This window comes from Schistocerca cancellata, chromosome 2, assembly GCF_023864275.1.
Source record: "Schistocerca cancellata isolate TAMUIC-IGC-003103 chromosome 2, iqSchCanc2.1, whole genome shotgun sequence".
In the NCBI taxonomy this organism is placed as follows: Eukaryota; Metazoa; Arthropoda; class Insecta; order Orthoptera; family Acrididae; genus Schistocerca; species Schistocerca cancellata.
In genome coordinates this window covers 780,908,650-780,927,197 of record NC_064627.1, presented here as the reverse complement: position 1 = coordinate 780,927,197, position 18,548 = coordinate 780,908,650, and the positions used below count along the sequence as shown (strand labels likewise).

The 18,548-nt window shown below is 40.0% G+C and overlaps 1 protein-coding gene across 3 annotated transcripts in view; it reads right to left on the bottom strand.

Annotated features, from left to right (window-relative positions):
* The window catches only part of LOC126162630 (galactokinase-like), a 136,262-nt gene that overhangs the window by 44,079 nt on the left and 73,635 nt on the right, over positions 1 to 18,548 (bottom strand). For all 3 annotated transcript variants that reach the window (XR_007535090.1, XM_049919256.1, XM_049919255.1), the window contains exons 3-4: positions 13,133 to 13,259; positions 3,974 to 4,099 (exon numbers count right to left, since the gene is read on the bottom strand). Coding sequence is in view for 2 of the 3 variants with exons in the window: in XM_049919256.1 (XP_049775213.1) it covers positions 3,974 to 4,099; positions 13,133 to 13,259 (253 nt within the window). In the remaining variant the exon portion in view is untranslated. The remainder of the gene's footprint in view (positions 1 to 3,973; positions 4,100 to 13,132; positions 13,260 to 18,548) is intronic.

Sequence of the window (18,548 nt, the reverse complement as noted above, 5' to 3'; positions counted from 1 at the left end):
TTACAAAAAAATAGGAGACCTTAGTTTTGGGATTACCCTCGTGGTAACCTCAGATTTTTTTCAGATGATGCAGTTATCTATAATGAAGTACTGTCTGAAAGAAGCTGCATAAATATTCAGTCAGATGGTGCAAAGACTGGCAATTTGCTTTAAATGTTCAGAAATTTAAAACTGTGCACTTCACAAAATGAAAAAATTTAGTATCCTATAATATCAGTGAAACAATGGGAAATCCAGGATGGATTGTAACACTGTTATGAAAAGCATAGTTGCTACTCAGTATATAGCAACTATCCTTTTCATAATATTATAACATCAATGAGTCACTGTTGGAATTGGTCATCTCATACAAATACTTGGGTGTAACATGTTGTAGGGATATGAAATGGAGTGATCACATAGGCTCAGTTGTGGATAAAGCAAGTGGTAGAATTCAGTTTATTGGCAGAATACTGGGGAAGTGCAATCAGTCTACAAAAGAAATGGCCTACAAATCACTCATGCAACCTGTTCTAGAATACTGTTCAGGTGCATGGGACCCATACCAAATTTGACTAACGGGGGATATTGAATGTACACCAGAGAAGGGAAGCACGAATGGTAACAGGCTTGTTTGATTCAAGAGAGAGTTTCACAGTGATACTGATGGAACTGAACTGGAAGACTCTTGAAGATAGACGTAAGCTATACTGAGAAAGTCTATTAACAAAGTTTCAAGAACTGGCTTCAAGTGACGATTCTAGGAATATACTATAATCTCCAATATATCACTCACACTGGTCTCATGAGGATAAAATTAGAATAATTACTGCACATGCAGATGCATTCAAACAATCATTCTTCCTGTGAATGGAACGGGAAGAAAGCCTAATAACTGGTACATGTAGGTGTAAAACATGCCTTTCTGACTTTGTGAACACGTGACGTGGCCTCGTGGTTTGAGGCGCCAAGTCGCGGACTGCGTGGCCCCTCCCGCCGGAGATTCCAGTCCTCCTTCAGGCATGTGTGTGTGTGTGTGTGTGTGTGTGTGTGTGTGTGTGTTGTTCTTAGCATAAGTCTAGGGACCAATGATCTGAGAAGTTTGGTCTCTTAGAAATTCATACACATTTGAACACACTTTGACTGTGTGAGTAACACTCTGTCCATTAACTGATCACTTTGAGAAGCACAAAGGTATATTATGAAGTAGTGCTGTGACATTAATATAATTTTTTTATTGTCAAATAGAAAGTAAACATGTTGTTTTTCTCCTAAACAGTCTCTACTTTAATAAAAATTATAATGCCAGGACATATAGAAGAAGTTTTTCTAAAAAAGCTGTCAAAATCTGACAGAATTGGTTGCAGGGTATTTATTATTTTCTAAAATAGTTGGCAGACAAAATATTCCATTAACAAATAAATAATTTTTATTGTGGAGTAAAGTAGATGGAAATTAGAGTTTAATGTCTCATCAACAGTGCAGTCATTAGGGATGGTGTGTGTATATATATATATATATATATATATATATATATATATATATTTAAAAAGAAAGATGATGAGACTTACCCAACAAAAGCGCTGGCAGGTCGATAGACACACAAATAAACACAAACATACACACAAAACTCTAGCTTTCGCAACCAACGGTTGCCTCGTCAGGAAAGAGGGAAGGAGAAGGAAAGACAAAAGGATTGGGTTTTAAGGGAGAGGGTAAGGAGTCATTCCAATCCCGGGAGCGGAAAGACTTACCTTAGGGGGAAAAAAGGACAGGTTTACACTCGCACACACACACATATCCATCCACACATACACAGACACAAGCAGACATCTTTATATATATATATATATATATATATATATATATATATATATATATATATATATATATATAGAAAGATTATGAGACTTACCAAACAAAAGCGCTGGCAGGTCGATAGACACACAAACATACACACAAAATTCTAGCTTTCGCAACCAACGGTTGCCTCGTCAGGAAAGATTGGTTGTTGGTTGGTTTGGGGAAAGAGACCAGACAGCGTGGTCATCGGTCTCATCGGATTAGGGAAGGAAGTCGGCCGTGCCCTTTCAGAGGAACCATCCCGGCATTTGCCTGGAGTGATTTAGGGAAATCACGGAAAACCTAAATCAGGATGGCCGGACGCGGGATTGAACCGTCGTCCTCCCGAATCTTTCTTTTTATATATATATATATATATATATATATATATATATATAAAGATTATGAGACTTACCAAACAAAAGCGCTGGCAGGTCGATAGACACACAAACAAACACAAACATACACACAAAATTCTAGCTTTCGCAACCAACGGTTGCCTCGTCAGGAAAGAGGGAAGGAGAAGGAAAGACAAAAGGATATGGGTTTTAAGGGAGAGGGTAAGGAGTCTTTCCAATCCCGGGAGCGGAAAGACTTACCTTAGGGGGAAAAAAGGACAGGTATACACTCGCACACACACACATATCCATCCACACATACACAGACACAAGCAGACATTTGTGTCTTTACAAATGTCTTTACAAATAGAGGGAAACATTCCATGTGGAAAAATATATCTAAAACTTACCAAACAAAAGTGCTGGCAGGTCGATAGACACACAAACAAACACAAACATACACACAAAATTCTGGTTTTGCAACCAACGGCTGCTTCGCCAGGAAAGAGGGAAGGAGAGGGAAAGACGAAAGGATGTGGGTTTTAAGGGAGAGGGTAAGGAGTCATTCCAATCCCGGGAGCGGAAAGACTTACCTTAGGGGGAGAAAAGGACGGGTATACACTCGCACACACACACACACACATCCATCTGCATATACACAGACACAAGCAGACATTTGTAAAGGCAAAGAGTTTGGGCAGAGATGTCAGTCGAGGTGGAAGTACAGAGGCAAAGATGTTGTTGAAAGACAGGTGAGGTATTTTGTGTGTATGTTTGTGTTTGTTTGTGTGTCTATCGACCTGCCAGCGCTTTTGTTTGGTAAGTCTCATCATCTTTCTTTTTAGATATTTATATATATCTATACATCTATTTAGATATATTTTTCCCATGTGGAATGTTTCCCTATATATATAATAGAGGGAAACATTCCACGTGGGAAAAATATATTTAAAAAACAAGATGATGAGACTTACCAAACAAAAGCGCTGGCAGGTCGATAGACACACAAACAAACACAAACATACACACAAAATTCTAGCTTTCGCGACCAACAGTTGCCTCGTCAGGAAAGAGGGAAGGAGAGGGAAAGACAAAAGGATTTGGGTTTTAAGGGAGAGGGTAAGGAGTCATTCCAATCCCGGGAGCGGAAATACTTACCTTAGGGGGAAAAAAGGACGGGTATACACTCACACACACACACACACATCCATCCGCATATACACAGACACAAGCAGACATTTGTAAAGGCAAAGAGTTTGGGCAGAGATGTCAGTCGAGGCAGAAGTACAGAGGCAAAGATGTTGTTGAAAGACAGGTGAGGTATTTTGTGTGTATGTTTGTGTTTGTTTGTGTGTCTATCTACCTGCCAGCGCTTTTGTTTGGTAAGTCTCATCATCTTTCTTTATATATATATATATATATATATATATATATATATATATATATATATCCTTTTTTTCCCCTAAGGTAAGTCTTTCCGCTCCCGGGACTGGAATGACTCCTTACCCTCTCCCTTAAAACCGATATCCTTTTGTCTTTCCTTCTCCTTCCCTCTTTCCTGATGAGGCAACCGTTGGTTGCGAAAGCTAGATTTTTGTGTGTATGTTTGTGTTTGTTTGTGTGTCTATCGACCTGCCAGCGCTTTTGTTTGGTAAGTCTCATCATGTTTCTTTTTTAAAGATGATGTGATGGTAAGTCACATCATCTTTGTTTTTAGGTATATTTTTCCTACGTGGAATGTTTCCTTCTATTATAACTATATATATATATATATATATATATATATTAGTGAAACTTCTAAAGTCCTCACTGACCTGCAATCAATAAGTAAGGCACTGCCTTCTTTGGCCATCACTGAAATAAACTGGTCCATAATGCCACAAGGCATGTTTGCAAATGTATGTTCAGCTTTCTGACATGCTAATGCCTTGTCTTGGAGGCTGAAACAAAAAAATATCACACCATATATATAAAAAAAAGAGTGTCCATTTTTGTTTATAATTCATACAAATCTATAGTTTTATTCTGGTCTTGACAAAATTCTGCACATTTTACCTTCAAGACAAGAGGAAAATCACTGTCTGCATAAGATTTGTAATCTGATTTGAAACATATTATGTACGTAATATGCAAAGGGGAACAGTTGTTATCAAAAATCTTCAAAAGTTCTTGGCTTATTTACTTCAAATTTCTACTTGATCTCCGAATGAGCATTTGGGCAGAGACGGCTATATATTCAAAGCCCTTGGCCAATTCACTTCAAATTTCTTGGCTGATTTACTTCAAAGTTCTACATACACAATGAAAAAAATTAATGAATAGTTAAATGCCTTACAAACAAATAAGTCCTATCATGAAAATAAATTACGGCGGCAAAATCCATGTTGAAGATAGCACCATCAGACATCACTAGAGCATGTGATGAGTGAAAGCTCGAGAATTTAACAGAAACACGATTGCAAACTCTTATTTATTGATTAGTTTTCATTGTTACTTATTGAATATACCCTACAAGATATTTAGTCTGTGTTTCTCAGTAACTTTTATTATGAAAACCTGCATTGTCATACAAATGCTAAGGCAGATCATGGATATAGTACCAACAGAAGTCACTAGATTGCGTGCTGATCAAAATAACAAACAAAACCCACGATTTTCCGAGCTGTTCACACAATTTGAGTCGTGCTCAAACATCCCTACTCGAGACCATGAAAACTGAGCTCAAACAATGCCTTTGATTAAAATGATTGCAGTTTCCTATCACTTCATGTCGCAGATATCAAACCTGGGCAATACCAGGCACTGCAGTACAACATAAAAAGGAAATTTTTCATACTTCCTGTCATGTTTACTTGAATATACACTGAAGCACCAAAGAAACTGGTATAGGCTTGCGTATTCAAATACAGAGATATGTAAGTAGGCAGAATATGGCGCTGTGGTCGGCAATGCCTATATAAGACAACAAGTGTCTGGTGCAGTTGTTACATTGGTTACTGCTGCTACAATGGCAGGTTATCAAGATTTAAGTGAGTTTGAACATCATGTTATAGTTGACGCACGAGCAATGGGACACAGCATCTCCGAGGTAATAATGAAGTGGGGATTTTCCCATGTGACCATTTCATGAGTATACCATGAGTATCAGGAATCCGGTAAAACATCAAATATCTGACATCGCTGCGACCAGAAAAAGATCCTGTACAAACGGGACTAATGACAACTGAAGAGAATCATTCAACATGACAGAAGTGCAACCCTCCTACAAATTACTGCAGATTTCAATGCTGGGCCATCAACAAGTGTCAGCATGCAAACCATTCAATGAAGCATCATCGATATGGGCTTTCAGAGCCGAAGGCCCACTCATGTACCCTTGATGACAGCACGACACAAAGATAGACATCTCGCCTAGAAACGTTAACCCGATATTGTACTGTTGATGACTGGAAACATCTTGCCTGGTAGGACAAGTCTTGTTAAAAATTGTATGAAGTGGGTGGATGTGTACAGTTATGGAGGCAACCTCATGAACTAATGGACCCTGCATGTCAGCAGGGGACTGTTCAAGCTGGTGGAGGCTCTGTAAGGATGTGAGGCATGTGCAGCTGGAGTGATATGCAGCCCCTGAAATGTCTAGATATGACTCTGACAGGGGGCACACATAAAAGCATCCTGTCTTATCACCTGCATCCATGTGTGTCCATTGTGCATTCCAGCAGGACAATGTGACATCCCACATGTCTAGAATTGTTGCAGAGTGGGTCCAGGAACAGTCTTATGAGTTTAAACACTTCCACTGGCCACCAAAGTCGCCAGACATGAATATTATTGAACTTATCTGGGATGTCTTGCAACATGCTGTTCAGAAGAGATCTCCTGCCCACCCCCCCTCCCCCCGCCCCTCCTTATACTCTTATGGATTTATGGACAGCCTAGCAAGATTCTTGGTGTCAATTCTCTCCAGCACAGATATTAGTTGAAACCACACCTTGTCATGTTGTGGGACTCCTGCATGCTACGCAATATGAAGCAGGTGTACTGGTTTCTTTCGCTCTTCAGTGTATAAACAAATAAGACAATTTGCAAGATTCAGTATGTGGGAATTACATGGATGTAAGCATTCACTTGGTGCAGAATGCATTAAAATCCAACCAAAAGTAAAGAAACTCAATAATGGAAATTTGAGAATGGTAATAAAAAAAATATTACAATAGTAATGTAGTTGCGATATTATAACAACTGAAAAGGGAAGAGGAACCAAGGTGAAGCCAAGTTGGGGGTGATAGATACCTGGAAAATAACTAGGGGATCTGGTAAAAGTGAGGGAAGGCATAGTGCAAAATAATGTTGACACTCACGTTCATATTCCCATCATTTATGCAATCACAGTTAATGTCAAATACTGTTATACTTTGTAATTCAGTATATTACTTTGAATTTTGTACAATTTGTTTTAAAGCACTAAAATTTCATGTATTTAATTTTTATTATCATAAGGATTGGTTCTGGTGTTTTTCATTATTATTATTTTGTTTATTTATTTATTTATTTATTTTCATTACACAACTTCCCTCACTTTCTTAAGTTCTCTTCCTTCCTCTTTCACCAGAACTCCTTCATCGGTTGGCTCACTCATGCATGTTCTTCTGCCGAGAATACTCTGTTCTTCCTTGTTTTCTCCTTGAAGAATTCCTTCACCTCCACAACTTTTTTGCTAAAGATCTGCCAGTTCACAATTTATTCTGCTGTGACCCTGCATTTTTCTAGATCCCACTGCACTTCTTTCACACATGGAACTTGAGTTTTCCTGTTCTCCTGGGAGAGAAGAATCTTGTTGGCGAGCCTCCTCATTCCATTTTTTAATATGTCCTTAGAAAGACAGTCTTCTTTTGTTCATTGTGGTGGTGACATTTTCATATCGTTGATAAAGTTCTTGATTTGATGTGAAGCCGAACGTAAATTCATTTGATATTTTTCTGGGTCCAAGAATCTTTCTTAGGAATTGCCTTTCCTTCTTCTCCAAGTCTGAAAGTCCTTTCTTGGCTGTTGTCTCAGATGCATATAAACATTCAGGTTTGACGACTGTGCTGTAGTGTTGGAACTTGGCCTGGTATGAGAGTGATTAGTTTTGTATGTGTTCTGACACAATCTGAATGCTATTTCCATTTTTCTTGCCCATTCTTCAATTGCTGCCTTTTCATTGTTGTTTGGTGTCAAAATCCCGCCTAGGTACTTGAACCTCTGAACTCTCTTGTTGTCGCCATACTTGGTCCTAATTGTCCAGACTGGATCAGGGGCATTTACGTTCATATATTGTGTCTCCTCAAAAGATATTTGCAATCCTACCTTCACTGCTGTTTCCTTGAGTACTTCAATCTGTTTAGTTGAAATTTGCAGATTCTCTGCAAAAAACACTATATCAATGCAAATGCGAGGCATTCAAATGTAAGCCCAGACTGTTTGCAGCCTAGCCTAATTCCATTTGGAAAGTTGAACTGACGCATTTCTTTTCACCATTCCCTGATAACTTTTTCTAAAACACAGTTGAACAAGATCGGAGAGAGACTGTCTCCTTGTCTCAAACCTGTTGCGATTTCAAAGGGCTCTGACAGTTCTTCTAAAAATTTAATTTGTGATCGGGTGTTTGTTAGTGTTTGCTGAATAAGTGTCGTTGTCTTATCATCTAGTCCAAATTCTTTCAGCACTTCTACTAATGTGTCTCTATCTACGGAGTCATGTGCCTTTTTAAAGTCCACAAATTATAATTAAGTGGGTGCTGTGGCTGATTGAAGTTCATACTGGCTATGGCTCGTAAACTGGCCAGTACAGTGGCTGTGTCAGTCAGGTAGGCAATGAAGTAATATTTCCACTGACAGAAATGGATAAAGGAAAGTAAGCCCACCTGACACCTCCCCTTTTTAAAATGGGCTGATACTTTTGTATGATCAAAATTTTATAAGATAGTTTGAACAGAGTTGAGAGTCTGAAGCAGTTTTCTGGCTCTAGCAACATAAAGATATTATACAGTAAACTACCATTACAGTTTAAAGGGAGCTGGTGAAAAACATCAGTGATGGTTTAACTCTTTGTATTCCAGTAGCAAGTGTTGCTCAACATGGCAAATTTTGTTTTCCACTCCGATGTCAAGCCCCATTTGACATTTTATGCTATAGAATGTAAGTTTCTGGGAATAAAGGAGGTGGGAGGAGGTAGTTGGATGGAAGCTATAGATTTTTGGTGGCTAGTGGTAGTCTGAAGCTTAAGTAGCTTTCTCAGACCACCTGGAGAATGTTTTCTGGCTGTAGGAACATAAAGATATTATACAGTAAACTACTGTTACAGTTTAAAGGGAGCTGGTGAAAAACAGCAGTGATGGTTTAACCCTTTGTATTCCAGTAGCAAGTGTTGCTCAACATTGCAAATTTTGTTTTCCACTCCAATGTCAAGCCCCATTTGACATGATTTTTTGTAGCTCTCATATGCTCCATTCTCAAAGCTGACTATACTAGGTATCAATGCTGCATAATTCTGCCAACTAGGTATACTTTTGTATTCTGCGTATTGAGATAAAAGTGAAAACAAGAATGACAATGGTTTTGATGATGACAGTTATTCATTTGTGAACAATTCAACTGAAATTATGATGAAAACAGTCCACCCTGAAGAATGTTTCAAAAAATAGCACAGAATGAAATATTTTGTGTTGTAGTGCTTATGTAAATATATTTGAATGAAAGTGCACATTTTGTTTTAGTGTACACCCTACTTGTTGGTCAGTGGCATCACTGTTTCCACAAAGAGACTCACACAGTTCTCTGTGGCACACTCGCTGCCCAGGCAGTGGGTATTTAAATAAGAGTGCACAGAAGTGCTCTGCATTGCAGAATGCAAAGGGTTAATATGGTCTGTGCTTGGATATTATACAAGATGGTCATTAATAAAACCAACAAACTGCAGAGACAATTTCCTGTCTGGAAATGGAGGAAAAGAGGTCCTATGAATATGTGTCCCAAAATACATTGTTGCCACGGTAGATGGCACTGATGAACGGAAGTTCCTCTGACCACATGTCATGTGTTCCTCGTGTGTTGCAGGCTGTGTGATTTGCACAGTATACTGTAGGCAGTCGAATGGTCTCGTATTCATGTTGGTAACAAGCCGAGATGGTGTCTGTGTACAGCCAAACAGTTAGAAACAGTTGAGAGGCAGCATGGATATACCAAAACCAGTACTCTCACAGACACCCACCATATTGCACAACATTTTGAGCTCTTTTTGGGCATTTGTGTGATAATGGGTTCTTTCAGACAGACAAATGTGCATGGAGGTGGTGGACTGTGCGTACACCAGTTCTGGAGGATTGGGTTCTGCAGGATATTGAGATGAACCCTAGTACAAGCTCCAGGCAACTGGTTTGCCAACGTGATGTAAGCCAGAGTTTGAGTATGTGTATCCTGCACAACAACCGCTGCTATTACTATCACCTGCAATGAGTGCACAGATTATCAGCAACAGATTTCCCTCTATGAGAAGGATTTTGTTGATGTTTTTTTGCACTACAATGTGAGAAAGAGTACGGCAACCCAGCAGATCCAACACACATATCAGAATCTCAAGCTTCTCGATGAAACTCTACCAGTGAAGGGGATAGCAAAATATCTAGGAGTAACCCTGAATGAGAAACTATTATGGACTCCTCACGTAAGGAGTACCTGTTCCAAGGCAAAAGGTAATTTATTGAGTACCAGGAGACCTTGTGGTATAAACTAGGGCTTAAGCCCCAAGAGTATGTACTGTATATGCACCATGGTAGTAAGACCTATGATCACTTATGGGGCTACAGTGTGGAGGAAAAAGGTAGAAGAGCAGGTAGCCACTAAGGAGCTTGCTATGGTGCAGAGACTGGCATGCTTAGCCATTAGAAGTGGAATTAGCAGCACATCCACTGCTGGAATGGAAACCATGCTGGACATGCCCCATTACACCTGTGGGTAAAGATGGAGGCAGCAGCTGGAGCACATAGGTTAAAGACTGGAAAAAACTGGAACTCACTGAGGTATCCAGGATCTCACACTAAAATACTGAACGAGAGAAACATAAGTACGGTTGGGGAAATGCCGGCCGAGTATATAATAACACCCAGCTGCGTCAACAAGCCTTTCAATGCAGTAATTGGAAGTAGAGAGCTCTGGGAGAACAAATTTTGACACTGTATTGGGGACATAGTCTGGTTCACTGATCGTTTGAAAACAGACCAAGATGTTGGGGCTGGGGTATACAGGGTGCAGCCAAGGCTGGAGACTGCAATCTCTTTAGGGAAGATGGCCACTGTGTTTCAAGCAGAAGTACTGATATCAGGGTGTGTGGAGGAGAATTTGCAGAGGTGCTACAGAGGTCATAGCATTTTTATTTATTCAGACAGCCAAGCAGCCCTGAAAGCATTGGCAGCCTCTGCAACAAGATCAAAGATTGTGACAGAATGCCACAAAGTCTAGGGGAAAGCAATAAGGTAAACCTATTTTGGGTCCCTGGTCACACAGGCATTGGTGGTAATGAGCAAGCTGATAGGTTGGCCAGGATGGGGGCAATGACACCATTTATTGGACCAGAACCTGTCCTGACAATCACCAAGGCAATGATCAAAATAAAACTATGATACTGGACAAGGAGACAGCATGCAGAATATTGGGCTAGGTCCAAAAGCAAAAACATGGCAAGGTATTGATGCTGAAGCCTGTTCTAAGAGAAGTCTATCAATCCTGGGCTTGAACAGGAGGGAAATGAAACTCATGGTTGGACTATTGACAGGCCATGCAAATTTCCAAAAACACCTACATACAATGGGGATAATAGAAGAAGACCCCAAATATAGGATGTGTGGTGTGGGCGAGGAAACAGCATCCCTGATAAAATCAGATCAAATCAAATCAGTACCATATTTTAGCCGTCCATAAATATGTAGTTTAATTCACTTGATAGCTCCTGACCACAGAAATCTGTTTTGTTTTCATTTGACGTCAGAGCTGTAAATGAAGAGGAAATGGCAAAAACCACTAAACGTAAACATGAGTCATGTGGAGACTAACCCCCCTCCCCACTACACATCAAACTGCTCTGCACATGGGTGAATTTGATAGCTTGCCCATTTGCCCATGCAGTCACAGTCTTGGGAACGATGACTTCACATCATGTTAAATTGGCAGTGTTTATTGCCCATTGGCTAACTGATATGCTGCTACAGTGCAGTGCATCCCATGTTGCCTCGCACTCAATGGAGTCTGTGAGAACCTGAACTTTTCCTGAACCTCACCCTGAGTGCTGTAACATGACAGTGGCTTCCACGTAGAAAGAAAGGTGATGGGCCCTCTGCTGCATAACATTACCCAACTGCAAAATAGCATAAAGTCTATCACCCAATTGTAATTTAGTGTCGATAGGATCTTGCTTGTGAGAAATTAATATAGCTTCTATTGAAGGAGGTAGTTTTAGCATCCAAATCCAACATAATGTGTTGTTGGCAAACTGTCTGAAGTAATTGCATTTTGCAAAAGCCATCATAATTGCAGTGGATTTCTAAGTCCCAGCACTTCTTCATAAAGTACCAGCCATATTTGTTGCTCTAATAACAGCAGTTTAATAGTCTCAAACTTGTTTGAGCTCGGTACAGAATCAATTAAGTCACAAATAAGATATGAGAGTTCACTTAAGTTATTCAGAATGGGAACAAACTTGAACATATCATCTTGAATATTGTAGCCATGTAGAATTAGCCTACACTATTAAACCATGTATTGGGTTGATGCAGTTGGAATGCTGAAAGTTTAGGCACCATACACATTTTAACTGTCGCATCACTCAGCACTTGTTGAATTTATAAGGTTCTGCCCATTATGTGTGGTGAGAGTTCTGGACATTATCTCAGCACAGATGAGCACCTGGTGCATTTAATATGTGGATGTGCTGCAAAACTAGCATGGTAACAAGGTTGAGGCATGCAGCATTTGGGTCCTAAGGTTGTGTAATGGTTTTCTCAGCCAACATAGTTGAGAGGTTAAATACCTGAGCAGGAGCCAAATTGCTGAATATTGTATTTGGTTCCCATGGACAATTTGAGGAAAGTGTGGCAGGCACAAACAATGGGTTGTAGACTGGGGCAGTAGAGAAATCATTATAACTGACACCCAGTTCCCATGGCAGAGTGGCAGTGTGCGCAGCTGACAGGAAGAGAATGTTTTGTATCAGTGCAGTAGCATCTGAGTGATGGAGTCTGGCCATCTTATTCCATACATTGTGAGTGAAATGATGATTGAATGAAGTTTGTTGTCAGCTGCTATGTCACAGATGGAATGCCTTGATTGCTTCTGGTGAAGCTACAGTAGGCCATTGTTCATTTAGTAACATGTGGTGTTCAACATGGAAGAATGAGCAGTCCACTATTTTCAGGATCACCATGGTAGTTAACAAATCACTGAGTGTTGGTTATAAGCAGCTGACACTCACAATTTAGCCCATCAACTACCTTATTGCTACTTTGTACACATCACATAATTTAACTTGGTCATCAATATCTCATACATCCCACTAGAGAGTAAACCAAAGACCTCTCCTCATTCTTCATCTCGCTTGCAAAGAACCTACATTTTCTCTTTTTATTAATTCTCTAGGTATCAGTTTCTCGTAGAGACATCAGTAATACATCTGCTTTCTGTAGCCTCACAAATGACTCGGCTTCCATTTACAACCATTTCACAAAGTCTGTACACAATGAAGAAGAACAGAGATACCATAAAAAGCAAAGATTTTACATCTTTGTCAGAGACAATTGCTGGTACATATTTAACAAGATTACACACACACACACACACACACACACACATGTGCATGTGAATGCCCCCCCCCCCCCACCCACCCACCATCATAGATTACAATATATTTTCTACTTTTGCTCTGCTTTACTTATCAAGCCTTACTTTGTTTTCTGTCCTGTAAGTGCCTCCAGAAATGTATAAACTCCAACCTCTAGAGCAGCACTGCTTGAAACACCTCCGCCAAGTGGAACACTTGAAGAAATTACAGCATTAAAGCCTGGGACTGCACCTGCAGGGATGAAGAATGGGACTGAGACAGCTTAATTTTTTTTTTGTACTAATGTATTAGTGATTGTTACAAACAGAGATAAAGGAGCTAAACAATATGACAACGAACATGACTGATTCACACTTGCAAAAATAAACATTAAAGTTTAATTTAATAATCTAAACAGTCCTGCTTCTAAAACTAAAAAAAAAAAATAGTAATAATTCAGACCAACATGTGTTGCATAATGTTAGTAGTAGTAGAAGGGCAAAATATTCAGTGAAAAAAAAGGTCAAAAAACAAAAATACATTGAAAATGGACCAGGAATGGAAGATGACTGCCACCTACTGTTCTGTGTACAGCTGTTACTCTAGAAACCACTGACAAGTTAAAAGATTCAGTTTATTTACACATCTTGTCAAAACACTGTATAAATATTTACTTCACACTGCATTTTGTGAACAAAACTGAAAGGCAGGGTGACAATTATTGAACTACATGGAAAAAAAGAAAGGAAATTAGTTACAAACTACAGCATGCACACACTTTATTCAACATGTAAACATCACTACAGATATTCAGATTTAGGTTACGACATGTTCAATATGCCTGCCATCATTGGTGATGATGTGGCGCAGAAAAATAGAGAAATTCCGCATGATCCACTGAAGTGACAGAACGTCGATGCTGTCAGCGACTTCCTGAATGGCTGTTCTCAGCTCAGCAAAGGATTTGGGGTTATTGCTGTACACCTTGTCTTTAATATAGCCCATAAAAAGGAGTCACATGTGTTCAGATCTGAAGAATATGGTGGCTAATCAAGGCCCATGCCAGTGGCTTCTGGGTACCCCAGAGCCAGAGTGCCATTTCCAAAGTGCTCCTTCAGGGCACCAAACACTCTTCTGATTCAATGAGGTCGAGCTCTGTCTTGCAAGAACCACATCTTGTTGAAATCAGGGTTGCACCAATTATTCTGTGACTGGACATTGCACACCACACAGTCACCAGTTGAGGGTGAAGGGACTTCTCAATCACGGAATGTAGATTCTCAGTCCCCCAAATGCACCAATTTTACTTGCTGATGAATCCATCCAAGTGAAAGTGAACTTCGTCACTAAACCAAACCACATTCACATACTAATTCCCATCATGACCCACAGCCAGCTGTGCAGTTGAACATCCTATTGCAAACCGTCCAGAAGTTATGATGATTTTGTTACATATAGTTTAATAACTGTCACCTCATACGTAGCTTGTGTTCTTTTCCACAACTACAGTCATGAGTCAATAACGTTTGTGAAATTTTCCCAGTTATTAAGAACACTTGTTAAGGTTTTTAATAATGCCAGTGCCTTCAATAATCTTAATAGACACTTAATGTTTATGAATCATTTAGGAATAAAGGAGACAACTCACCGAAAGGCAGAAGTGCTGCGCTGTTGATAGGTGCACAAATAAAAGGTGCAGAGCTTTGCTAGCTTTTGGAATGAGATTCCTTTTTCAAGCTTGTAGGAAAAACATGCACACACACACACACACACACACACACACACACACACACACACACACACACACACACACACACACACACACACTCATCTACATTCGCCTGTCTCCGTGCACTGAGCTCAGGCGACTGTCAGATCTTTTCTGGCCCACCTGCTAGATGCTTGCCCCCAACTCTCTCCCTGCCTCCCACCACTCTCTGTCCCTCACCCCACCTCACCCTGTATCCCCACTTCACCCCAGTACGCTCACCATGGGCCAGGAAAGAGCCAACAGTTGGCTAAGCACAATTTAGGGAGACAGGCGTGTGCATGGGAATGGGTGAGTGTGTGGTTGTGTGCATGTTATTTCTACAAGCTTGAAAAAAGAATCTCATTCTGAAAGCTAGCAAAGCTCTGTACCTTTCGTTTGTGCACCTATCAACAATGCAGTACTTCTGATTTTCAGTGGATCATCTCCTTTATTCCTAAATAATTCGTAATTCTCAACCGAAACTTAATGTTTGGAAGATATACACATGAATTAACAAATTATATCACTGATCTACAAAAACCTGTATAAAATACTGCTGCTTTTTCTCAGGCAGAGAGTACATGATTTAGATTACAAGATAACAAGTATAATTATCATGAAAAGATTTTGTGGCAGTAAAAGAAGTATAAGGAATAACCAGCTGCAATCCACACATAACCTAAGGAATCCAGTATGATTGGAAGGTGACACTTTAGAGAGTCACTTTTCCTGGTGAAGGAGAGAGTAAAGATTCAGGGAAAGAAATATCCCAATGAGGGTAACAGTAAAGTAAGTTTGGAAATCCTATTATTGCGGAATAAACGTGAAAATTGACTTTTATGTGTAAACAGCCCATAGGTCGCCCATTTATGCAATTTTTTCTTTCTTTTGCCTGTCCCGCAGTTTTGCAGGGTCGGCACAGTTAGGACGGATTTGGCAAGGTTAATTTTAAGAGGTGGCCGGATGCCCTTCCTGCCACCGCCCCATACCCCCCAGGCTGTAATCACTGTACCCCAGCTGTCTGCGTTGAGGGTAGTCCATGAAACAATGCGAACTTGTTCAAATGTCTGCGAGGCATGGAACTGAGGCAGTACGTGGAGACCAGCCTGGTATTCATCTAGCGGGATGTGGAAAACCACCTAAAAACCACATCCAGGATGGCTGGCACACTAGCTGATGTCGGTAACCCACCAGGCCGATTCTATCTGGGGCCGGAGCACCTACCCGAGTCCAGGAAGCAGTGCATTAGCGCTCTTGGCTAACCTGGCAGGTCTTACTTATTTATGCAAAAGGTGAATATTCCATAGAGTTCGTAATATCTCGTAAGTGAGTACCAGCAGCAAAACACTTACTTATTAGACAACTAACAATTCTTTATTTTTATGATGTAAGGTGGAAATCCCATTATTGCGAAATAAATATGAAAATTGACTTGTATGTGCAGCTTTACTGTATGTTTAAATGATGATGGCGTCCTCTTGGGTAAACTATTCCGGAGGTAAAATAGTCCCCCATTCGGATCTCCGGGCGAGGACTACTCAGGAGGATGTCGTTATCAGGAGAAAGAAAACTGACGTTCTACAGATCAGAGCATGGAATGTCAGATCCCTTAATCGGGCAGGTAGGTTAGAAAATTGAAAAAGGGAAATGAGTAGGTTAAAGTTAGATATAGTGGGAGTTAGTGAAGTTCGGTGGCATGAGGAACAAGACTTTTGGTCAGGTGAATACAGGGTTATAAATACAAAATCAAATAGGGGTAATGCAGGAGTAGGTTTAATAATGAATAAAAAAAATAGGAGTATGGGTAAGCTACTACAAACTGCATAGTGAACGCATTATTGTGGCCAAGACAGACACGAAGCCAATGCCTACTGCATAGTACAAGTTTATATGCCAACTGACTCTGCAGATGATGAAGAAATTGATGAAACGTATGATGAGATAAAAGAAATTATTCAGATAATGAAGGGGGACGAAAATTTAATAGTCATGGGTGACTGGAATTCGAGAGTAGGAAAAGGGAGAGAAGAAAACATAGTGGGTGAATATGGATGGGGGAGAGAAATGAAAGAGGAAGCCGTCTGGTAGAATTTTGCACAGAGCATAACTTAATCATAGCTAACACTTGGTTCAAGAATCATAAAAGAAGGTTGTACACATGGAAGAATCCTGGAGATACTATAAGGTATCATACAGATTATATAATGGTAAGACAGAGGTTTAGGAACCAGGTTTTAAATTGTATGACATTTCCAGGGGCACATGTGGACTCTGACCACAATCTATTGGTTTTGAACTGTAGATTAAAACTGAAGAAACTGCAAAAAGGTGGGAATTTAAGGAGATGGGACCTGGATAAACTGACTAAACCAGAGGTTGTACAGAATTTCAGGGAGAGCATAAGGGAACAATTGACAGGAATGGGGGAAAGAAATACAGTAGTAGAAGAATGGGTAGCTCTGAGAGATGAAGTAGTGAAGGCGGCAGAGGATCAAGTAGGTAAAAAGACAAGGGCTAGTAGAAATCCTTGGGTAACAAAAGAAATATTGAATTTAATTGATGAAAGGAGAAAATATAAAAATGCAGTAAATGAAGCAGGCAAAAAGGAATACAAACGTCTCAAAAATGAGATTGACAGGAAATGCAAAATGGCTAAGCAGGGATGGCTAGAGGACAAATGTAAGGATGTAGAGGCTTATCTCACTAGGGGTAAGATAGATACTGCCTACAGGCAAATTAAAGAGACCTTTGGAGAAAAGAGAGCCACTTGTATGAATATCAAGAGCTCAGATGGAAACCCAGTTCTAAGCAAAGAAGGGAAAGCAGAAAGGTGGAAGGAGTATATAGAGGGTCTATACAAGGGCGATGTACTTGAGGACAATATTATGGAAATTGAAGAGGATGTAGATGAAGATGAAATGGGAGATACGATACTGTGTGAAGAGTTTGACAGAGCATTGAAAGACCTGAGTCGAAACAAGGGAGTAGACAGCATTCCATTGGAACTACTGACGGCCTTGGGAGAGCCAGTCCTGACAAAACTCTACCATCTGGTGAGCAAGATGTATGAGACAGGTGAAATACCCTCAGACTTCAAGAAGAATATAATAATTCCAATCCCAAAGAAAGCAGGTGTTGACAGATGTGAAAATTACCAAACTATCAGTTTAATAAGTCACTGCTGCAAAATACTAATGCGAATTCTTTACAGACGAATGGAAAAACTGGTAGAAGTCGACCTCCGGGAAGATTAGTTTGGATTCCACAGAAATGTTGGAACACGTGAGGCAATGCTGACCCTACGACTTATCTTAGAAAATAGATTAAGGAAAGGCAAACCTACGTTTCTAGCATTTGTAGACTCAGAGAAAGCTTTTGACAGTGTTGACTGGAATACTCTCTTTCAAATTCTAAAGATGGCAGGGGTAAAATACAGGGAGCGAAAGGCTCTTTACAATTTGTACAGAAACCAGATGGCAGTTATAAGAGTCGAGGGACATGAAAGGGAAGCAGTGATTGGGAAGGGAGTAAGACAGGGTTGTAGCCTGTCCCCGATTTTAATCAATCTGTATATTGAGCAAGCAGTAAAGGAAACAAAAGAAAAATTCGGAGTAGGTATTAAACTCCATGGAGAAGAAATAAAAATGTTGAGGTTCGCCGATGACATTGTAATTCTGTCAGAGACAGCAAAGGACTTGGAAGAGCAGTTGAACAGAATGGACAGTGTCTTGAAAGGAGGATATAAGATGAACATCAACAAAAGCAAAACGAGGATAATGGAATGTAGTCGA